Raw genomic sequence first — 24,378 nt, 5'->3', positions numbered from 1 at the left:
AGAGGCTCAGGAATTATGGAAATGGGGTTGGTTGCAATGGAAAAGAAAACCACAAGTGGCTCCTGAACACACCAGGTCAGGCAGAGAGCAGGGATGTTCCCTCCTGGGTGACAGCACAGCAGACCTGTCAGATGAGCTGTGGCACCGGCCATCCCTTCCCAGAACCTTGGCTGCTTCCCCCAGCCCCGGGGAATCAGTTTGCTTGTACTTGGAAAATGCATGCTTTAGCATCTCTGCTATTTATAACTTCCATGTGCAGAAGATATTCATAATTAAAATTTTTATTATAGCTTGCAATGCGCTGCATTCCACAATGTATTTAGGTTATATATACATATATAGAGATATATCAAATACTTTTCATCTCCCAGCATCTTGGATGGAAACAACGATAGCTAATGAGAAGGCCAGGGAATATTATATTGGAGAGAACACAGAGAACTGGGGATTGTGCTGGTTTTAATGCAGCTAAATTATGGGAACTGACACCTTTTTGTTTCTGCAGCCATATTCCAGTTAAGTTCCGTTTTTATTTTAATAGTCAGATAAATCCGAGCAGTGGGAAGGTCGTGCAGAGAAACAGTTCTCTAAAAAGCCTCAGCAGGAAGAAACAATGAGGAAGATATCACCAAGGCTTTGTTCTTCCTGCCATCCATTCTCTCTCCTTCATCACTGCCTGATAAGAGCCTCTTTTCATGCTGAAGGTCAGAGAGATAAGGGGCATCTGTGCCAATGATGTTAACTACCTCCAGCCAGGTAAATATCAAGTAACTTGAGAACTGGTGGGCTGAGCAGGCCCAACCTCACCTTTGGGTATGGCTAACCCAAAGTGTTTGAATGCTGATCACTCTGTTAGTAGCAAAGCAAAAAATAAACAAACTCGGCCTCATTTCAACTTGCCCTATTTCCAGAATATTGTCTTTGATTTTCTGCATAGCCAGTCAGGCTGGGATTTGATCTTCAGAGGTCCTCTCCAACCCAAGCCATTCTAAGAGTCTATAAACTTATCACTGCAAAGGGATCATATCTGCATTGCACCTGGAGATGCTGCTGGCTTAGCAAAGTGCCCGTTCCTCTCTGAGAAACCATTCCTAAAGCTTAGGAATCAAACTCAGTTCTCTCTTCTGGCTTTAGGGTGCTCAATCACGTCAGTGCAGGCTGCCTAATGCTGGTGGGTGGGAGCCTTGGCACGGCTGGATTCTCTGCTGGACACAGCCAGGATGATTCTCTGGCACAAACTTGCCCTGGAAGAAGGAGCACTGCAGAATTCACCACTTTTCACTCCGTGCGCAAAGCACTTGGTTTGACCTTGTCTTCTCCAGCTGAGTCGCTGCAGGTGTATTTCAAAGGGGAGGACAAACCATGACACTTCCATCCACCACGTGTGCCTGAAGCCATGGGGAGAGCCCAGCAGCCAGCATGCAGCCTGTGAGTCACGGTGTGCTGGTGAGGACTGCAGCAGGACGCTGTGAAACTGGGCTGGAACAGCCTGTGGGGTTTGCAGGGGGTTTGGGAGGTGCCAGGTTTCACCTGCCCCTATCTCCTCAGAATTCCCTTATCTCCTCAGAATCAAAGCCAGGTGGGAGCAAGGCTGCTGCTCCTCATGTCCCACTCCCTGCTCCTCGCAGGAGCGTGACTCTGTGCATGTATTCAGGCACCAAATGCTTCAGTGTTTTGCCCTTTTATGACTGGCCATAAACTGCCTTTCCTCAGCAGAGGAGTGGAGCTGGGTTATGTGTTTTACTGAGCCTGTAAAGGTCACAGCACCAGAGGGAGCAGCAGGTGCCCAACACCTCTGGAAGGCAGCCTGCTTGCACAGCCACTTAAATGCAGTGCCTGAGCCTTGCTGCCAAAAATTGAGTAATTGCTCCAAAATTTACAAATCCTGTGTCCTGACCATTTAAATACATCCTTGAGCCAAAGGGAAGGGATAGATTATAAATGTATGAGACTGCTCGAGTCTGTAGGTGAACCTTGAGCTGTGCAGATAGCACTGACTCAGGAGAGAAGCCCCTGTTTTCTCCCCCAAAAAGCAGGGGTTATAGATGAGGGGCTACAGGGGACAGGATCAGCAAACAGAAACAGACAAGGAGCTAAAGCATCCAGGTTATTAATCATATCGCCATTTAATTAGAAGGGGTTGTGTGTGCCCTCTTTAATCTATATTATCAGCATCAACTTATTTGCAAGATTGCAGCGTGTTGAAAAGGAAATCTGTGAAGCACTGGCATCTAAAAAGCCATGTTTCAGAGAATTCTTAGTAATATAGCTGTTTGTTCAGTACCAGGGGAAGGCTCTTCCCAGATAAATCCCTTTTAGTTTTGCACTGCTTTTTCCTCAGTGATATTCTTCCTTTATCTTTCACTTTTCCTCCTTTCTCCTGCCATTCTAACGAGAGTCCCCTTGATGCAGAAGCACAAGATAATGCTAATTGAGCTTGTCAGGCCTAAATAAAAGATGGGATAATGCAGGGGGCTGCAACCTATGTGGTTCCATCTGGATGCTTCAACTTCTATCATGTAGCAAGAGCAAACCTTGCTGTGCTGCTCGCACGTAATGGGCAGAGAGTTATTGACCTGTCAGGCGGGGCACTGGGGTGTTAACTACACCAAAAAAAATCCCAGAGCCCAGCCCTGAAAATTCCAGAAATAAATGCCAGAAAATTCCCTGGAATATCTTAAATCAGCCAGGGCCCATCCACAGATTGCAAGCTGATTTTTTTTTTTTTTTTTTTTTTTTTTACTTAAGTGTAACATTTCTGCCCTGAGTAAGCCCCGAAATGGTTTGGCCATGGTGGTACCCAGTGACACATAAACACCTATGGTTTCAAAGATGAAAAATGCAACAGAAAGGATGAAAGGATGAACCTCCTGATTCTGCTGACAGCACTCACAGGAGTGGCAGGATTGGATCCTAGGATGGAGAATGAGCTTTGTCTGGTCTAACAACAGAAGATGCAGCATGTGAAGCTGGAGCACATCGAGTGCCTCTATTTAGAGGCTCTGCAAACACCAGATGAATATTAACAGCTTGATTCAAGTCCATGGGTTACATGTAATTAGGCCAAAGCCAGCAAAAAGACAAACAGTTCTACACCTTCAAATGAATCCTTTAGCTTGATAACAAAAAGCAATTAAGCTGCCTGCCAGTCTGGAGCAAAGCTCCAGGGCTAATTTCACACACGGACCTCTGGCTGTATGGGAGCATCCCAACACACCACGGCTGCAACCTATTTCCCTTCACTTTCCAATAAAAACCTGCTGGGAGTCCCCCCCCACAGCCAGTCACAGGGTCCAGAGAGAGCACTCAGCCTTGGGAATCAATCCCACTGCTCTAGAGGTGGGCTACAGCTCCTCAGGAGGGAACAGAGAGTGGGGGTCCAGCATTTCTTCACATGGCTTGTACTCCATGGGGAAATAGAACAGGAATCACAGACTCATGGAATGGTTTGGGTTGGGAGGGACCTTAGAGATCGTCCCATCCCACCCCCCCTCGTGGATAGGGACACCTTCCACTATCCCAGGCTGCTCCAACCCCATCCAGCCTGGCCTTGGACACTTCCAGGGATCCAGGGGCAGCCACAGCTTCTCTGTGCACCCTGTGCCAGGGCCTGCCCACCCTCACAGAACAATTTCTTCCTTATGTCTGATCTAAATCCACCCTCCTTTAGGTCAAGGCCATTCACCCGTGTCCTGTCTCCCTGTCCAGGTGTCACTGAAGGCACTGACTAAGTGCAGGAGAATTTCCCATTGCAATTAATTATTGCTGATGCCGTGGATGAGTTTTAGGAGCGCAGTAATTGAGATCTGGGTAATTACAGTTGTGCTGTGGAATGAAGAAAAGGTCTGAGTGTGTCACCTGCACCTCAAACACAGGTTCTGCATGTGGGCAGTGGCAGCAGGTGTGTGTGTTGGTCAGCAGGAGGCTCTGAGGGCCACAAAACTGAGGGACAAAGAGGGGGATTTCACTCAGCTGGCAAACCAAGAAAGAGCCATTTCATCCTCTTTCTAGAACCTCCTTGTTTCGCTGCACCATAAAAAGCTTCAAGAAATATTAATCCCAGCTTGTACTGGCAACATAATAAGAGCATAATTTCATTTCCTGCTGCATGACAGAGTCAAAAACCACCGACAGCTTAATTTCCAAGAAATTCAAATTAATGGTTCTGAAATGGGGCTGGTGAGATGAACATTTCCTGATGCTTTACAAGAGCTTAGATTTGAGTCCGGATTTAGGAGCTGGCCTTAACCTCTGTAGGGGAATGCCTACCACCCCAAAACCTGCCACCTGCAGGGACTGGCCAGCTGCTGTATTTCAAACTAAGTTTATTGATTGATAAAATTCCTCCTTAGCAAAACCACTAGGTAATAACTGTTCAGGTTGTGCAAGCAGAGGAACATTTTCTGACAGTCCTAAGGGTCACAAATGACAGTGGGGAAGAGAATTCTGCTGGTGTTGTGAATTAAACCGGGTAGCAATTACTGCCATGGTGCTGAGGGAGTTCAGCTGGTGCAGAAAAGTGGAGGAATCTGTGTGCTTTGCAGATGAAGAAAAGTTTGAAACTGCCACCTGAGGGAAATCCAATGTTATCTTGGAAACAATGTAATAGGGAGCTGAAAAATCTTTATGTTTCTCTGTGCCTTAATTTTTAAACTCTCTAGTCTGAGAAAATCCCATGTTTAACATCCCCTACACTTCCTGTCAAAATTTTATTTATTTTTTAGCTGCACATGCCATTCCTGTTTACTGAACAGCTTTTGCTTTGCTATGAAAATATCTCTCATCTTCATTCTCATCCTTCACTTTGTGTGCTAATCCACTCTATTTCATTCCATCACCTAAAACTGCACCTGCAGTTTGGTGCCCAGTGCCCTGATTCCTCCAACCCAAACACTGGCAACTAAGTTCCATTTTCATCATATACTACTCTCAGAGTCACACTTAAAACTCTTTTTTTTTTTTTTTAATTTTAAAGGCTGCAGTCTTTTACTGTAACAGCTGAGACGAGCTAGCTTGAAATAACAGACACACCAACCAACAGGAGGATACAAAACACAATTTACAGAACGATTTTGTAACTTTATACTCACTGCTGGAGTGAAGTCATTATTCCAGCATCACACATAGACCCTGCATTACACACTCGAGGCTGCAACACCTTCACACACGGGAGTTAGAGGGAATCTTTCTCAGGCTCACTTTGGTGTAAGTAATCCCCAAGGTATTAAGCATCTTTGTGCTTTTATCCTAAAACATCTGAAGGCTGTGAGGGCTTGTATCTCTCTTTAATGTGCCGGTGGGTCGTGCTGCAGAGCTGCTGTGCACCGTTTCTCACCCTAACTCACCTGCAGCTCTGACCACCAGCTCACAGCCCGTGCTTTTCGTCCTGCACGTGGCCCCTGCTTGCTGTTCTCCCATCAGTATTGCTCCTGCTGCTGCACAGCCAGAACTGGTGGTGCAGTTCCAGTGACTAATTGTTGCCTGACTCCCCAGAATATCACAGGTTTGTCTATAAGGAAGAGCTTTCAGAAAATATGTGAATACGAGTTCCCTGCAGCATGTACCTGCACTCGAGGGCACCGCCAGGGCCAAAATGCACCTGCACCCTCAGGAACACCAACTATCCCGTTTATTTTGAACAAATTACCAACTGGCAGGAGGACTGTATGACTTCAGGTGCAGCCAAGTGGCTCTGATGAGAAACAGCCCAGCACATAAAGTGTCCTCATCACCCACTCAGTTACTTTCTGCCACTCAGAAATGATGGAGCCACCTGGCTACTGTCACCTCATTCCCTTGTCCTTCCTCTTGTGATTGTGACAAATTCCTCTTCCCTTCCTCGGGTGATGGTATTTCTGTCATGTCTGGGAAGGTATTGAGATGAGGGACCTGGCAGTGCATAACATCCCATTGTATCCTGTGCTGCTTGCATAAAACATTCTGATCTTCCCATATTGAAACAGCACGAAGTGTATGGAAATTTGGGGGACTGCATTTGGATTTTGTTTGCTTTCTTGGTGAAAGATGGTGTCTGCCATAACCAAACTACAGTTTGGCAAAAGAGAAAAATGGGCTGTCTGAAAATAATCGATATTGAAACTGCTTCAGGGCACTCCTAGAAGTATGTATTTATTGAAGTCTGAAATAGCTGAGGGAAAAAACCCAACAAAATTACGGTAGAAACGTTCTTCCTTCCTTGGTTCAAGAACCACTTGAAGCTGTGCAGAGGTTTTTACTCTTTGCTTGCCTTCCCCTGCCTTCCACAGACAGCAGTGGTTTCATGCTGTGCGCCTGCAGCACCTAATTAGCACCAAGCCCTGATCCCCAGACTGGGGAGACACAACCAAGGGCCAAGGAAGAGCAGCTCAGAGCCTCCTTTCTCAAACCTCCCAGCAGAAACTCATGTGTGTGTATAGCAGAAAATCTGAAGAATAGCTGCTACAAATGCTTTAGGTGTATTTGTCCCTGGAAGAGAGGAGGGGAGGAAGCCTGTTTGCACTGCAGCAGTGCCTGGAGCTCGTTAACAAACGGGATTAATGAAGATGTCCTCCTCACTCCACTGCAGGGGAATCAGCAGGCAGAGATGCACTCGCGTCTCATCCCCCACGTCTGTTTTATTTCTCCGCAGTGATGCTCGTGGCACAGGATTTCCTGCTGGTACACTGGAGAAGAAGACCTCCAACCCACCCCAAGGACTCCTTTCCCCTCCTTCCCCCCTGGAAGCTGTCATTCCATGTGTATCCAGTATAATATAAATACCAGGAGGAAGAAATGCCCAGTCTAGCACCCAGCCTGCTGGGATTCAGCAGGGGGTGAACCTGATTAAGGGAGGTTAAAAAACTACCCACATTTGTAAAGCTCAGTGTTCATTAACGACTTGTTTTCTTCGGGGAAGCGATTAATTGATGTTTGCCCTTCGAAGACACATGAAGGAAATTCGTCCCTCAGAGAAAGCATGCATAAATGTAGCTTCCAAACCCAAGCTGCATGCACTGCACGGGAAGAGATGGGAAGTGACTGCCTCTTGCCTTCCAGGGAAATGTCGCTGCTTTCGGTATCAGCTGCAGCGAGACAGTTTAAGTGACAAAGAAGCCTCCTGTAGCATTTCCAGTGTCATTTTCCCGAGCAGGGGCTGATGGTGCACGCTGAACTCTGTGCTTTGCCTCGGTTATCTGGGGAGTTCAGTTCCCTACCGCCGGGTCTGTCAAGGGCAGACTTTCTGATGGGGCCAGTCCCTGCTCCCAGCTGCTCCAGACACAAAATCATTGACACAACAGCCCTCTCTGGACCGTTCACTTCAGTTAATTGTTATGATGGGTCCCTCTAATTCATGTGGGATTGTGTGTAATGTGTCATTGCATCACTCGAATTATTCAGGGGAAACAATGATGAGTGGTTTGTGGCACAGTGAATAGCAAATACTGCTATTCTTATGCCAGTCTTAGGCTTGGGCTTTGTCTTAGTGACAAGCCTATTCGATGACAATAAAGGAAGGGGAATTGGAGAAAATGGCCAAGGAGAGAATCTTTGTTTTCTGTCCCTCATTCCAGTCTCCCTGGAATGTGAGGAGTAGCAGTGAACAAAGAGAAAGCACTTAAAGCATTGAAACAGACTGATAAAGCAGCGATGCCTTTGTGATAAACTGCTTTTCTGCTCATCTGGAAGGTCAGTGGTCCAGTTTTTCTCATACTTTTTACCATGATAAAGATCAGATGTCCAAAAGTATCAGCAATTTGACAGGTCTGTGCTCAGTTTGACCAAGTGAATTTAGGAGCCACTTGAATCAGCAGATAATCAACAACAGTTGGGAACCTGTTCAAGAGAACAACCCAATACTCCCCTCTATGCTTTAGCCAGGAAAGGAGCTCACCCACACATTTCCCCGGAGACTCGTCCAGGAATTTGGGAATGGAAACAGTAGGAGAACTGGTGCTGGTTCTGTTTTTTCTCTGGTTTATCTTCTAGAGTAAATCAAGCGTCACCCAAAGCCGAGGAGGAAGCCTCTACTCTGCCTGTACCGAGTGACCAGCCAAGGACACAAACAACTCCCCCCAGTCCTTTTCTGTTCCCAGATGATGCAGCAGTCCATCACCTCAGCATCTCCAAACCTATCATGATAGTGGTGAGAACTGGAAAATAAGTGCCCACTGGTTTATCTGAAGTACTGTGCACACAAGATTTTGCTTGCTTCCATACTGTTCCTGACCTTAAGAGCCTTAAAATGCAGAGCCACGCTGCTTTAGCTTTCAGTCTGTTGACAAATTTAATCTTCAAGGTACAGATTGGCTTTTGGGTACACAGAATGAGATTACAGTGGAGAAGCCAGTTTTGAACATTCAAATGAAAGTTCAGTTTGGTAAGGGCTCTACAGCCCTGAGCTGCCTCAACTGAGATCCATTCTGCGCTGGGATTACTCAGGAATCTCAGATTATGGTTTTATAGCCAGGACACTCTGGTATTACAGATGGACATGATCTACTTTCAAGTGGGAAGACTGTGGAAAAAGAAATTGCAGGACTGGGCTCCCGATACACACGGTTTCACATGAGAAAACAGAAATAGGATTAAAAAAATATACCACAACACCCACCCCCCAAGTTAAAACCAAACATCAGGAAGCAGTGGGAAGGTTTCCCTTTATACACCCAAGATGGTCAGCAAGGTTACTCCACAGGAGGAGACAGGGGCAGATCACAGCCCATGAGCCTTTTCCAGCTAAGAAGCATTGCAAACAGAGCAAAACCTCCTCCGCAGGCATGATTCAGGCTGGTGAGCAGAAATCCCAACTACCTGCTGTCAGAAACTGGGGGCAGCAGTCTCCAGCATCCCAGAAGGTACCCACTTGCTTCAAGTCAGACAAATGAGGCACACGGGGAAAAACAACAGCAAAAAGAGAAGGAGGTAACTCACAGCAATGAGCTGGTAGGAGTTGTTCATCATGGCTATGAGCATGTTCAGCAGCACAACGAGGGAGATGACGTTGTAGGTCCCAAACATCGTGGCCCCAACAAATTCAGTGAATTCGTGTCTGGCTTTCACGTTGGTGACGTAGAGATTCAGCAGCCCAAACACAGACCAGAAGAGTGACTGGAGGGTCTCGAAAAGCCTGCAAAGAATGACAGATTTTTAGCTGGCTACCTGATGCTGGGGGATGGAAAATGACCTTCAAGGTAGGGATCACACAGACATTGGGGGACACCACAGAGCAGCCATTCAGCAGAGCCTTTTATCCCTCTCTGGGGACACCCTGTGCTCAGCCACAGTGACCCACTAGCCAGTGCATGTGAGAGTTGTCCCATCAACAGCATTTGCTGTCTGTCCAAGAGCCCAGTCTGTGCCCTTGTGAGATGCAGTGAGCAGAACTACCCTGAGGAACTCAAGGCTCCCTTTCCCACTCTGCACACGTGCAAAGAACAGCCACAATATATTCCATTTAATTAAAATTGCCATGCTGTGATACTGCTGTTATCCATAAACCCTCCTGTTTAATCAGTGCCTGCATCATTACCATGTCTGCAGGATAAATGCTCAGGGAACCCATCCCGAAGTACAGCGTGACTGCAGCAGTTAAACACTGCACAACAACAAGGCACCACGAGGTGGGAGAGGGCAGAAATCACAGCCTCTTGCACCTTTTGCTCTGATACAGGATGAGAGCCTGCAGTTGCTTCAGCTGCTGTGACCCTGTTTGCAGTGCACCTGCCCAAAAACTGCTGTGTTTGCAATGCACCTGCCCAAAACTCTGCTCTGTTTGCAATGCACCTGCCCAAAAACTCTGCTCTGTTTGCAGTGCACCTGCCCAAAAACTGCTCTGTTTGCAGTGCACCTGCCCCAAACTCTGCTCTGTTTGCAATGCACCTGCCCATAATGCTGCTGTTTGCAATGCACCTGCCCAAAACTCTGCTCTGTTTGCAATGCACCTGCCCATAATGCTGCTGTTTGCAATGCACCTGCCCAAAAACTCTGCTGTGTTTGCAGTGCACCTGCCCAAAAACTCTGCTCTGTTTGCAGTGCACCTGCCCAAAACGCTGCTCTGTTTGCAGTGCACCTGCCCAAAAACTCTGCTCTGTTTGCAGTGCACCTGCCCAAAACGCTGGTGGCTCTGAATGGTTGGTGCAGCAGCTCTCACCCACCGCAGGGCAGAGTCCCTGAGAGAACCCTGGAGCCACTGCTCAGTAATGACTCAAATGAAAGAGAGTCATCACGTTAATTCGGCTCAAGTGTTTCTCCTCTTTTGAAGCCTTCCTTGCATAGATGAACTAGACCTGACCCCACTGAGCTGATGAGATCATCCCAGGTCTGTCTTTGCTTCAGCCACAGACAAGTGACCTTTGCAATCACGTCAGATGTGTAATCAGCAATCTAAATAATTGCTCTATTTGGGCATCTTTGTTTTGGCTTTCCAAAATATGGCATTTATATCATCCAAAAATGACATTTATATGCCTGTTTAAGAGTTTCCATTTTGGCCTGAGGTCAGCAGATATTTTCAGATGCGACTACTAGATAAATCAATATGAATAATTCAGATGCTTTACTTGACATACCAGGAATCTGTTCTCCCATCATCTCCAGGCATTTGTTCACATGTATCCTCCTGCCTTATATGAGGATTTTGTTTGTACTTTGTGGATGTAGCTTATGTTTTTCACTGGCCAAAATCATAAAGATGCTTTAAAGCACAAATCCTTTCTCCCAGAGCTCAGGGTGTTTGTTAGGCTTATTAAATAACTGAGATGGTAAAAAGGATTCACCAAAGAATGCCAAGCATTTCTACTAGAAGTGGTGGAATGCTGGCTGTCTTTTAAAATATTTATAGTATTTTTACTATTAACAGTAGAAGTATTGCTTGGGCTGTATGCACAGGAGAGTTCCTGTCATTAAACTGAAATCAGTTCCAGAAGTGATCAATGTGTTGTTCTGGATGCACAGCATTAACCAGGCGTGTAATTTGGGTCCAGACTAAGGCCAATGTATTTAAATGTGAACATGTCCTGACAAAGACACCAAGTGGTTCCTGCAGCTCTGCACAGCAGTAAGGCCCAGGTTTAATGTCCTCAGTGTTTAATGACAGGATGGGCCCACAGCTTCTTTTCACAGTCCATATTTCAGGGGGGGTTCACACTTTCACACTACTTTGGAATTTTGGAAATTGTGATTGAGAGACTATCCTGTCCTGCTGAGTGTACTTTGAATCTTAACCAAACAGGAGAATTCTCAAAGCTCTACCACTCTCCATGGCAGCTCAGAGAGAGCAAGAGTCCCCTCTGCCACAGGAACCTGCATCCCAGGGGGAATGGCAGGGTGACCCTCCAGGGAGAAGGACACAGCAGGCAGGGAGCTGTGACTTCCTCCACCCCTTCCTCCTCTTCCTCACTCTCCTCTCCCTCCTTCAGTTGCCAGCATCACAGCTATAAACATATTTTCCAATCATCTGCCTAAGCAGCAGGCACTCTGCTTTCTGAGGGATGGCAAGGCCAAAGCAGAAATGCTTCAATTATTCATGACTTCCCCTCCTCGCTGTCACAAAGGAATATTACTTTTCCATGATCTGTGTGTGCAATGCAGAAAATTTCCTCACCAAGAAAATGTTAAAACCCACCCTTTGAAAGTAACAGGAAATAATGTGCCAGTAAACAGGTGTCACACTTGACACGAGCTGCACACACTCGAGGGGCATCCTCTTTCCTCCCCTTGCAGAATTAGAGCTCATTGTGTGACTGCCCAGGAATGCTGGTGGGAATCAAAGTGCACTGATTCAAAGCTTTTCAGATTTATTTCTTCATAAGGAATGAACCACGAGCAAAGGGAGGGTACCCAGCTCTGGCTGGACTGGCTCCAGCCTCGTTTGCTTCCCCCCCCAACCCAATATTTGGATCTGCAGCTGCTCCTTCCCAGCTGCTGCCCCATGCTGTGCATCTGTTCCCCAGCCAAATGTCAGCTTGTGCTGGGGGTGTTAATAACGACCATTTAAACTTTTAAGAACACGTTAAATAAATTTCTTAAGCGAGCCTCAAACAAAAAGTACCTGCAGAGTGTTCTGTCCCCTGCCAGGAGACCTCACTCCTAATGGATCCCCTCCCACTGGGATTTTGTTTTACACAAACCTCTGCCACAAAGGCTGAGCCCCCTCAATTTCCTTTCTGTGCTACATTCCCTTGGCAGGGGGTTTAAATGAATGTTGGGGTGGGAGAAATTGTGGTTTGTATTGAAGCTGATCTACACACTTTCTGCTAAGTGCTTCTTGTATAATTTTTAGCTGCCAAGACATTACACCTTCTTACAGACTTCAGGTTGGTTGGTTTGGGGTATTTTTTCCTGCTGGCCCAATGCTCTTTTTCCTCAGTCAAATCCTGCTGTTGCTTTCTCCACTTACCTGACACAACGAAATCTGTAAAAAAACTGGTTTGCAGTGGTGACAGGCCCAAACCAGAATGCAGAACCAGACAGAGCTGTTCACCATAGCTCCAGAGAAAGGCAGGATTTGGTACTGGATAAAATCCAGTGGGTTTGACCCTTCCTGAGGTAGAATTTGCCCCTTAACACACATTGTGCTTGCCAAACCTTCCTCCCTCTGGCTGCTGCATCAATAAGGACGCAGAAAAAGGAATAGTATTTGTTATTTAATTCCTTTGCAAGGGCAGCACGACACATTTCTGGGGCACATGAAGCAACTGAAACAGAAAAGAGTCTGAAATCTTAAATTCTGCTTCTCATCAGCACAGTGCAGGTCCACTCACTTCCCCCCAGACAGAGATCAGTTTCATGAGAAAATTAATCAAGCCTATGGTGTTCCTGCTCTGCAGAGGGAAATGGCACATGTCTGGTCTACCAGGTCATGATGCTCTTGAAGGATGGGCTCCATCCCATGAAAATTCCGTGTTTCTTTCAGGAGAGAGCCCACAGGACAATGCTGGCACCTTTCCTCTCCCAACCAAGTCATGTGGCCTCAGCCATCATCTGTTTTTGGTAACGGTGCAAATACGTCCCAAATCCTTTCTTAACCCCAAGCCTTCAGCTGACAGAGGGTGGAGAATTATTGGGCGTCATGACAAGTTTTATTTAATTTAGCCTGAAGTGGTGGACAACAGTTTTGTTTTGCTTGTTTGCAGGGCGTGGGCCTTTTTCTAGACCGTGCTTTATTTATTTCTCCTGCCATTGTGAGTTAAGTACTGTGCAAGCGGCAAGAACAATTGGGTGGGGGCTGATTATTATAATTATTTCTACTATTAGTAATTAAAACAAATACATCAGAAAGACAATTCATGTTATTTTTCAGCATGTGCTCTCTCTTTCAGCTCTGCCAGCTGTCCTCACAGCAATTTCCATGCCAGCATCTCAGTAAAGTACCAGCATTCCCAGCAAAAAAAAGGTTCTGCTGGGATTTTAGTCTGCATGGAAATCAGAGAAGCCTGCAACATCATGCATCCAGAAAAATGGTCTAGGTGAGATTGTTGTTATTGCTGCTGTATCACGTTATTTATTAATACCTGTTTTTAATAGGTTTATCTCTTATTCTCTACATCTTATTCAAGTTCCCCTCCTTTCTTCAGTACTGTGGCAAAAGGACACCTCCTTTCTCAAACATACTGAAATTGTGCATAGACATAATAAGACTTAAGGTGCAGGATCATGCAGGGAAACTCCATGGTCCAGAACTAAAAGGTCTCCCACTGCCAGACCTTTGTGACAGCGGAGCTCAGCAGAATGTCTGCCCCACTTAACTCACACCTTTCCTGCAGAGCCAGCCACCTCACCTGGTATTTGCAAATGAATAAATAAAGGCTCTGTCAGTGCAGTGACAGGCAGCAGGCAAAGGCAGGGGAGAGAGGAAACAGGGGAAGCAGCCTCAGAAACAGAAAGGAGAGGATGTCTTACGTGGAGAAGGCATTGTTCTGCTTCTCACATCGGATCCCCTTGCAGTTGTTGGGCTCCTCCGAGGCACTGGTCTCATAATAAAAATAAAGCTGGTTCAGTCCATTGGCAAAAGCCAGAAGCACCAGACAATAGATAAAAAGGAATTTGAGGATGTCTAGCAGCATGCGTCCCAGAGAAATCTGCAGGGGTCCCAGGTGCGAGTTTGCTGTAAACAGGGATATGAGACGCAGGGAACTCAAAATGTTGGATATTGCAAAGAGGGCTTCTGCAATGAGAGTCGGGTGCCACATCTCCCACTCCTCCCTCGGGCGAGAACCGTTGTACTGGAAGAAAGAACAAGGGTATGAAAGTGAATTGTGTTGTAATGACTCTGAGTAACTCAGAGAGTCACACCTGCCGATTCTAACCCTTCACAGGTAAATCCTAACCAGCTACTGTGGCACAAGAAGGACTTTTAACCCCTTACATCTCAGCTGCTGTCAGACTCAGGATTCAGGACTGATTAGGGCAGAGATGAAGGTTTAATGATGCTTTTTTATCAATTCTGCCTACTATATTATGGTCCCCTGATGGTGAGAGATGTGGGACCAGGTTTTCTTTAGAGGCTTTGGGTATGCTGGCTGTTCTTAGCCTAAATTGAGAAATTTGAATTTCATTTGTTTTACTTTACTCACAGTCTGTGAGTTCCTTAGGTCCATGGGTTCATACACAATCTCCTTTTTCAACAGTTAAAGGGGTTCAGATTTTGGCATGTTCCAGATGTAAATTTCCAATTACTTTTGTTCTTTTTCCTCCTAAGTATGATTGCACACTATAAACAACTGCACATTCCAGGAACAATGGGAGGGAGGGAGAAGGAAGGGAAGAAGAAAAGCAATGAACTATTGGATGCTTTCCTTCCCATGTAATCTCTAAAAAAAAGCACCAGCAGCCCAGAACCAAAGGGCTTTCTTCATATTAATTTTCTTATTAGTTAATTTGTCATGGCAATTTTAGGAGAGTTGCTAAAGCAGAGGTCTTAATTACAGCTGAAACACTGGGTACAGTTGAGTGCATCAATTACAACATTAACTGGGTTTGTAATGTAACTGTAAAAGCAGAAGCATTTTCTGAGCAAAGAGCAGCCAGATGCGAGCAGGTAACACAAAAGAGCTGGTTCTGTAAAATGTAACTGCTCTGGTTCTGTAAAACGTAACTGCTCTGGCTAAACGACAGTGGCACAGAGAATGGAGTCAAAGACATTTAACATCAAGGAGTAATTGTCCTTTTAACATTTGTCTCTGCTCATTTAACATGCATAGAAAGGCAAAGCCGCACTCAGAATAACACAGCTAACACCATAACCAGCGTGTTTAGGGCCCCTAAAATAATTTTGGTACGTTTGAAAAGGAAATGGTACCAATATCACACTGACAGACAAGACTGCAGAGACTTTCTATTTAAATCTGAAGGTCCAATGCATGAGCTCCCAGTTTTTTCAAGGGCTCAGCAAAACGTAGGCTGATATTTCAAACTGTCCCTCTGTATGAAGGAGATGAGACATGATACAAAGGCATTTCAGCATGACCTCGGATTGCTTCTGACATTTCCAAACTGTTCTTTATTACGTGAACATCATGGCCTGAGCCTGTTAACTTGATTTGAAGATGGGTCTTAAAATGCCTACAGACAGGCAGAGAGGTTAATTTTTTGTGGATATCCAGCAGTGGGGGTGGGTGGCTGGGATTGGGAAGCCTGGACAGCAGATTTGCACAGTTATTCCCAATTCTCTTCTGCAGGCTGGCTGGACACAGCAGCCCAGGGCCTCTCTGCTAAGGTTGAGCACAGATTGCACATAAAGATATGGGAAAAGGTCTTCTGTGTCCCACACTTATTTTTGAAGCAACTGGTTCAGGCCGTATTTTGGCCCTTTATAAACTGATGGTATCTCCTTGCTTGGCAAATAGAATCTTCAGAGGAGCCTGGCATCACAGGTAACAGAGAAACAGCAGATTTCAGAGTTACCTAATGAAGCTGGGTATCTGGGAAGGCTGGAGGAGTTTGTTTCAATGTCTATTCAGAAGATGAAACACAGCAGAGATGTACACAGAATAGTACAAATAAATTACACCATGCTGTCACATTTACCCTTCCTCATTACATGATAATTCAATGCAGCAAATGAAAACTGATTAAGAAAGTATTTTTACCCTATAATTAGCCTGAAGATTCCATTGATATCAGACAATATTAGAGCCAGGTCTTGGAACCAGTCAAATCAAGGAGAAAAAAAAAAAAGTCTTCACGTAAAAACAAGGATGGAAAACATTAGTGTCAGTATGCAATTTATTTTTTCTGCTATTTGGCAGAAAGTTAAATGTCCGTGTAATCCTTTGAAGTTCTAAGGAGTGTTAGAATATGGTATACTGGCGTATATCCCAGCCTGTTCCAGCTCAGGGCTCTTCTATAAATAACAAACCATGTTGCAAAATGTTTTGAAGCCATTATCAGTGTTATAAACCCTCACGTTTCTGAGCACAGTGCAACCCGAGTGACACAGGGCAGAGGGAACTTCTGTGACCACGTATTTCAGAACTGCTCCCACAGAAGCTTTGATGCACCCTCTCAGAGCTGTCTGACACTGGCCCTCATCAGGAGCTGACCTGAGATGGGCCAGGTTTAATCCAAGAGGGTTTGATCTGGGCTCAAACAGATCTATTCCTGCAAACCCTCCTTTGTGTGCTGCCATATGGGGTTTCATAGTTTACCTGCACGTTTCTGTAGCTCTTACAGGGAACACAAACAGAGCTGTACTGCCTTTGTACCTGTGCTTTGGCTGCGAGTTTAAATCCCAGTGTGTGACTGCATAAACCCGTGGATGCACGGCTCCTCTAGTAATTTGTGTGTGAGAAAGAACCAGATTGTTAACATTTTAAGATTTCTCCGTGCATTTTACCATTTCCAGCTTTTTTTTTTTTTTTTTTTTTTTTTTTTTTTTTATTGCTTGCAGTTTAAAGACCAACCTTTCAAGTCTGTAATTTCCTCCCTGGTTCTGAATGTTGGGAGAATAAAAGACATAATCTGTTCCTGCTTTGATGCTGTTACAGAGCTGCCTCTTCAGGGAGCAGCAACCAGCTTAAAGCTTTTCCCTTTGAAAAGCTGACTCACCACGACTGCAGCCTTCAGAATTTTACAAAGGCCCCATAGCAGGGCTGTTTGCATTTTGGAGTCAATGGGCTTTGTGATATTTTCTCCTCTTTCCCCCTCTGCCTGCTGGGCAGGACTAAACAGGGCTCCTCTGGGGAAGTGCTTGTCCTGGTTACTGAGAGCTGGGCTGTCAGAAGCAGAGCCCTTCCACCAGGGCAAAACTGGAAAGAGCAGGAGTGGCCAAGGAGCAGATCCCAGTAACTCGATTTACACCTGAGTAATTTCACTGACTGCAGTGAAACTGCTGCTGATTCATACCAAGGGAAGAAGTAGGCCAAGCACAAAGCTCCAGCTGAAGCCAAAGAGAGCTGTTGCATAAGGAATTTTACAGGATGCCTTTTGTGTCTTGTCTTTGAAAAAAGGGAGACAGAAGGAAAGTGCTTCAGGCCATCCCCTGGCTTCAAACCCTGTGCATATGCTAATCTGGAGCATCACAAGTTGATAAATGTGGAAGGTGCTTTTGAGGATGAGCTCTGATGTGCACTCTCCCCACAAATGGAACATGACAGGGAAGAACCTACAGGGTGTTAAAGCCCCAGCTTGCTCCTTTGTCATTTCCCTGCCCATAGGTTACATATTGAAGAACAAGTTGACCCCTTTCTATCAGACAGAAGCCTTTCTATCAGCCTTGCTCTTCTCAGTAGCCCTTTCACAAACTCCTGATTCATAATCTCCAGATCTGTAGGACTACAGCATCTTGGCTCTAGAAGTTTTCAGGTAACCCTTCCCTTGTTTTTCCTTTTTATTTAAAAGCCATGTTTTCCCTATGCATTGTTGAAGGAGGTCCAGTGCCAGCGCAGGAAACAAAGTGCTTTGGCAACTGAGTAGCTACAAAAGGCACAGAAAGTGGAGAAATTTCTCCCCAGTGCCCAAACAATCTATTTAACTTTTAATCAAAGGGTCAGAATGAGCAGGATGTTCATTCTCCAAACAATTAATAAGCTCTCCAGGTGAATTTTCAAAATTGGACTGCTTGAAAAGCTGCTGTTTTCTTTGCTCTGTGATTTTGATTTGTACAGTTTGTACCCTGTGTACTACAGCCCTCACCAGCACATTACAAATTCCCTCTCCCAAGTTACTGTACCTTGACGTAGGCAACAATTTTGAGGGAGATAGTTGCAAGATAGAGGGAGTTCATTGCAAAATCCATCAGATTCCACCAGTCATGTACATACTCATTGAATCCACCATCCCACATTTCCTTGATTTCTCCCCAGATGAAACCTGGAAAGAAAGGGAGTTCATTGTCATGACAAGGCATTATTTGCCATTAAAGCTCTGTGTGTATATATATGATGTAATACCAGACAATTTGACATTAACAGCTTGGAAAAAAACGCCTCATCCCTCCTGCCTTCTACAAAGTACAATGCTGCTGATTATATTTTACTAGTCTGTGGGGAATGTAGTCTAGAGAGAGCTGAAAAAGACCTTGGTTTCCTACCCAGGGCTCCAGATATGCACATGAGGAGACTGCCTGAAACACGTTATTTATAACCAGTGTGAGTGAATTGGCTCTGCTGAAATTTGTTCTACGTGAATAAACTCTTTAAGCAGCTGTATTTGGTAGAGTTTCTAATAGATTGTCTGCTCTTGCAGACACTATAAGCAATTCACTGCTCTGTTGGACAGCACTGATTTTCCCTGACTTTCTCTAGCAACACCAGAACCAGCTTCTGCGTGCCAGCACAGCTCCTCCCTGACCTGGAAATATCACACCAAAGAAGGAAGAAGCAGATCCATTCTCTGTGCTCAGCCACTGAATTTATGCATCTTGCTCTACAAAAAGCCCACAGGGGATTATTTGTGAGGAAAGGTAAGACTCATCATGAAACAGGGCACTGCAGCCTGGCACCACATCCCTCGGCAGTGACTCACCTCATGTCAGATATGGCTGTGGGCTTTGTGAGGTGAGCATTTGTTCCCAAGGATACGGCCAGAGTCCATCATCTCAACTCTGAAATGCCTTCTGGTGATAATTTTTGGCACTTGCTAATGCTCACTACACCTCCTTGCAGCTGAAAAGGGTGAGGGACAGTTTCTGAAGTTCATCACCAGACTGCTAAATTCACCTGACACAGTTCTGATTATAAGTAACTTCTATTTTCTTTATTGTAGAACTGTTTGTGTATTTTTGAAAGCCTAAGTCCCATTAAAAAGCAAACAGCAGCTAAGCTCCTTCATCCCCTAGGTGCTTCTGAAAATGTCTTTAAAACCCCAGGTATTTTGGATTACCCAGTTTACATTATCCTTGAATGAAAACCTGAAACGTGCGTGAAAAGGAAACAAAACAAACCAAAACAAGGTACACCTCCAGGTGCATTACCAACATAACTACCCAAACTGCTGCCCCTTCCTAACCACAGGATATTGCAGTGGTCACTGATCTGCTGCTTGCAACTCAACTTTAAGGACCTGAAGTTCAATCTGAAGAGCAGGCAAAGTTGCAATGAACTGCTGCATGCCCCCAAATATCAATCTGAGCTGTTCAGCTGCCAGCCAGCAGGTCAATGGCCACACAAGCATAATGTCAGGGCCAGTCAGGTAATCTTATTACAGCTGCCTCCACATCTTTGTATGCACACAAACCCATAAAATAAAGTAAATCAATGGAGAGGAGCCTGTTGAAGAACTCACACACTGTATTTATAGTGAGTTATCGCTGCTGGTTACTATAGTTACAGCAATGCTGTGTGTGCCTGTTCTCTCTCCTTTTATAGTGGAAAATATTTCATAAATAATAACCTTTAATCTGGTGAAACTGTTCTAATTTCTGCATTTAATATACAGTCATACAGTATCCCTATTTATCCGAAACAAAGGAACTCAAGAACAGACAGCTGTAAGAGGTGCTTTTGAAAGGTTTTTTAAATTGGTTATCCTTCTTTCATCTGCAAATCAATTTTGCTGAAATGCCTACCATTTCCCTCAATTTTAACCATGAATTTAAAGATAAAGTGAAGATACCACCTATGCTCAGGAAAGACATTTAACCTCCTGAGCTCACTCTGAAGTTTCTACCAACACCTGCATTTCAATACATAAATCAGCTTCATCTGATAATGAGGCTGGTGGTGGAGCTGTGCAAGGAGCACAGTGCCCTGGCTCACCATCCAAAGTGATTTGTGAACATGTTTGCAACTCTTACTTTCCTTCCTGGTTTTCCATCAGCAGTTTTAGGTTTGGCATAGGAACAGCTGGGTTTGTTCAGCACAGAGCCAGCCTGATCCAGAGCCACCACAGAAACAAGGAGCAGTGTCCTGGGGTCACCAGGAGAAGGGAGCCAGCAGGTGTGGGGAAAGCAGGAGAGCCAGAAAGGTGTGGGAACCACTGCCCATGAGCAGAGTGCCTGGTGACAGCCCAGCTCCCAGTGGTGCCACATGCTGATGGCACAGCAAGGGATGTGGGAGCCAAACCAGAGGAGAAATCAGGATCCTGATGGAGCTCACAGGTTTTCACCTGCTACTGTGCTGGAGCTCAGTTTGGAAGGGGAAATACTCCTCTCTCATCAAAAATACATCCAGCTGGCTTCTCTGCTCTTCTCCACCTCATCCCATCTCACTGCCTCACCTGAACATCCTGCCCTCAGCACAGACACCTCCTTCTCTTCCCAGCTTTGCCCAAGCCAGACTGGAGTAAGAGCCTCACATTTAACTTTCAAACAACCAGCACTCCCTCCTTGTCCTGCTGATATCAGAGCACTTGATGTTGATGTGGTCAGTGATTATCAGCACAGAGTGAAGCTTATCTTCCCTTTCCTGCATTCCTTATCTGGGAGGAATAAGCCAGGCTGGTTCCTGTGTACTGCTGCCTCCGGGAGCAGAGCAGGGAGAGCAGAGCCAGGCTCTGGGCACTGCCTGTGCCCTGTACCAGCCAGCAGGACTGAGCCAGCAGCAGCAGTGACACCGTGTGTGACCCAGGAGCTCATTCCCAACCCGCTCCTCGCACCGAGCGTGGGGGGAGCAGGGAGGGAGCCGCGTCTGCCGCGGTTTACTCAGGTCATGTCTAAAGGCACATCAGATGGCACAGAAGAGCAGAGCAGCCCTGGGCCAACAGGATCTGTTGTTCCAGAAGGAGCCCAGCTGTTCTGTGCAGTTTCTGGAGCTGGCTGCCAAATCTCTTCACATGCTGGGCTCAGGGATGAGTCCCCACACAGTTGCCATGGGTGCGAGTCAGGCCCTGTTGCTCAGCATTGCTGGGTGTGGGATTTGCAGGATTCACCTAGAACCCAGGGCAGGATGGGGTGTGGGATTTACCTAGAACCCAGGGCAGGATCATCCACTCCACAATGGTGGGAGGTGGCCCCTGCATGTGGAGGTCGGTCCTGACGATGTGCTGTGACGCCAGCAGGAGCATGAACAGGAAGGTCAGGTAAGAGCCGGTGTGGCAGATAAACTTGATAAATGGCTTTTTAATAAACAGTCCCAGCCTGCTCTTGGGTGCAATCAGGTACGCCACGGATAGCACAGGGAAAAGCAGTCCAATGGTGATGCAGGTCAAGAGTTTCACTGCCCAGTGTTTCCGCCTCCATCCTGGAAAGCCGTCGTACCAGAGTGTTGCTAGTAGCTGCTGGCAGTTCGGCTGAGCAACAAACTGGGGAGGAAAAAAGAAAGAAGGATTATTACTGACTGGTACTCCACGTGCACTCCCCCTCACATATGTGTTAGAGCCCACACAGACCCTCAGATTATGTTTGGGGGCCGGCTATGGGCTGGAAAAGCATATTTTGGAGATAAAGGGGAAAAAAGGAGGGAGACTTCACTCTTCTTTTTTCTATGTAGGATTTAGGATTCCTTCTCATGGAAGAAATTTTTTTCTATTTGCAGCATCCCTATGTGGATCAGCCACTCACCACACACACAGCCTCGTGCAAAAGCAGCACCACGAAAATTACTACGAGCTGTTTCTCTCCCCATGTGTTGGAGCACGTTTCTGTTCAGAATGTTTCAGGTTTCGAGCGCCTCGAAGGAGTCACTGTCAGCATCCTTAAAAAGTGACTAAAAGATGAGACAGGAGGGAAAAGGTGCAAAGCTCTGAGAGTGTGTGTGAGAGGGAGAGCATCTCCCAGAGTGTGTGGGGTGCTGCAATATGTGTGTGTGGGCAGGGCTGGCATGAGACAGCAAACAGCAGCATGAGGTGTGGCCAGGTGACATCTGGTGGGAAGCAGAACAGCACATTTGGAACCCTGCCTCTCGCTGTTCAGGAAGAGAGCAGCTGTAAAATGTAAGGGATTAAGCAGAGGCCAAAAGGAACCTTTGATCACAGCAGCAGAAGTGACATTTGACAGTTCACTTTCACTCTGTAAAAAATAGCATTGTGATGGTGATTTACGGCATCTCACCCTGTCCACACCACACAGGCTCAGGTTCCAGCTCCTCCAGGCTGCTCTCATACCAAACAGCCTTTGGGATTTCAAACCAAGCCACATTATTTCTGCTCAGTGCCAGAAGACTTCATGTTCCTGATTATACCTAGACAGCCTCATGGGTTTTTTCCAAGGCTTCCCAGACCCAGAACTAACCAGAGATATCTGCAAGACCAAGACAACTCTGTTTTTCTTCAAAAATGTTTAGCCCACACCCAAATCTTTTAAATATTCATTCACCACAAAACCTGGCCAGTACTGGGAGGACTTTTAAGCAGAGTTCTCAGAGTGCTCTAAACAAGCAGAGCACTGTCATTGCCTTGTTCAAAATGACTAAACCAAGGTCAAACAAAAGGACAAATTAGTTGCTCATCCTGATGAAGTCATTCACTTCTCTAAGTATTTTTAGATTTCGTTAATATATTTTATATCTCTTAACAGGCTGTTTGTATCAGAATCACACCATTCTTGGACTGGGTAGTTCAAATATATTCGATGACCCAAAATAAGATCTCCAAGAGAACTATTGGCATTTATGAAGCTGCATCTTTATGTATTATTACAACAATAAGCTCCTGATGATTTCTGCATCGGCACATAACTGATGACATGCTGCTCCGGAGAGCTTGGGAAAAGAATATCAGAAGAGTGTGTGATCTGGAATCAACCAGCACATGCAGGCAGCTGAAAATGGGCAATAGCTCAGGGGGTGATGGTCTCCAGAAAAAGCCAAGACCTGTTGCTTGTAATAATGAGGAAATATTATTGTAAAATTCCGTATCTGGGGACAGTGATCATAAAATCACAGAATCATGGAATGGTTTGGGTTGGGAGGAACCTTAAAGCTCATCCCCTTCCAACCCCCTGCCATGGACAGGGACACCTTCCACTATCCCAGGTTGCTCCAAGCCCCATCCAACCTGGCCTTGGACACTTCCAGGGATCCAGGGGCAGCCACAGCTTCTCTGGGCAGGTGAGAGAAACAATTCCACAGAAACTGAAAAACTGCCAAGCACTGATTGCTGTTTGGCTGTGTTTTAACTCTGATTTCAGAAGGGTCAGCGCTTTGTGTTTAAAACCTGGAAGAAACAGAAGGTTACACTGCTCTGTTTTCTCAAAATCCCAGTCAGGAGCTGTTACTGGATGTGTTCTGCAGTGACTCACAGGGCAAGGGATGCTGCTGCTTCTCTGAGATGAGGCACAACTTTTTCTTTTTTTTGAATTTTTTTTTTTTTGAGGGAGAAAATGTTATAAACACATTTTCTCTTTATCACATATGATAGAAAGCTCTAAGGGGAGAATAAAACTGTTTTTCCCTTGAGTCAAAGTCAAAGTCATTTGAGAAATCAAATGACTATATGTTCCTCTGGTTGCTGTGCAACTTGCAAGCATCTTAAAAGTGCCTCTTCTCTGCCTAATAGCTCATTTCTAAAATCTGCTTTCTCAGTTGTATCTGATGTTAGTTCTTCAAATGGAGACAAATTCACACATCATGAAAGAGCAGCTTTAAAGAGCAGATTGGCAAAAGGGAATGGAAATGGAAAAAGCCATTAAATTTTCCAATCAAGCTGGTCGCAACCTCAATGAAAATTGCCCAAGGGAAGTTTAAGAACACCACACAAAGAGACTCCCTAATGTCATAAACCACCAATGCTGTGTTTATTAAAGGTGAGGTCAAGCACTTACCAAAGTAGACTTTTACTAACTTGTATTAGTTCAACTTATTAATCACAGATTTAAAATCAGTAAGTACTGATGCTTTTATCTCCAGTAGTGCAGTTGGCTGAAAAACAAAATTTCCAGTGTGCAGAAACGCTGGAATTCTGAATTATAATGAAGAAGCCAACCAAGCCACTGTTGTGCTGCCTAAAGAATTTATTGTTTTTTGGTGACTTTGCTTCTAGGTGCTGCTAACTAAATGAAACCACCAAATTCATTGACTAGACTAA

The 24,378-nt window shown here is 45.4% G+C and overlaps 1 protein-coding gene across 1 annotated transcript in view; it reads right to left on the bottom strand.

Annotated features, from left to right (window-relative positions):
• Nucleotides 1-24,378, bottom strand: part of TRPC5 (transient receptor potential cation channel subfamily C member 5) — a gene marked incomplete at both ends in the record, with an annotated part of 62,566 nt that overhangs the window by 10,653 nt on the left and 27,535 nt on the right. The window contains 4 exons of the mRNA XM_082289154.1: nt 8,911-9,106; nt 13,879-14,201; nt 18,149-18,288; nt 21,321-21,657. Coding sequence (XP_082145280.1) covers nt 8,911-9,106; nt 13,879-14,201; nt 18,149-18,288; nt 21,321-21,657 — 996 coding nt within the window. The remainder of the gene's footprint in view (nt 1-8,910; nt 9,107-13,878; nt 14,202-18,148; nt 18,289-21,320; nt 21,658-24,378) is intronic.

Source organism: Coloeus monedula (genome assembly GCF_965178545.1).
Source record: "Coloeus monedula genome assembly, chromosome: 12".
Lineage (NCBI taxonomy): Eukaryota > Metazoa > Chordata > Aves > Passeriformes > Corvidae > Coloeus > Coloeus monedula.
This window is presented reverse-complemented; position numbering and strand designations above follow the sequence as displayed.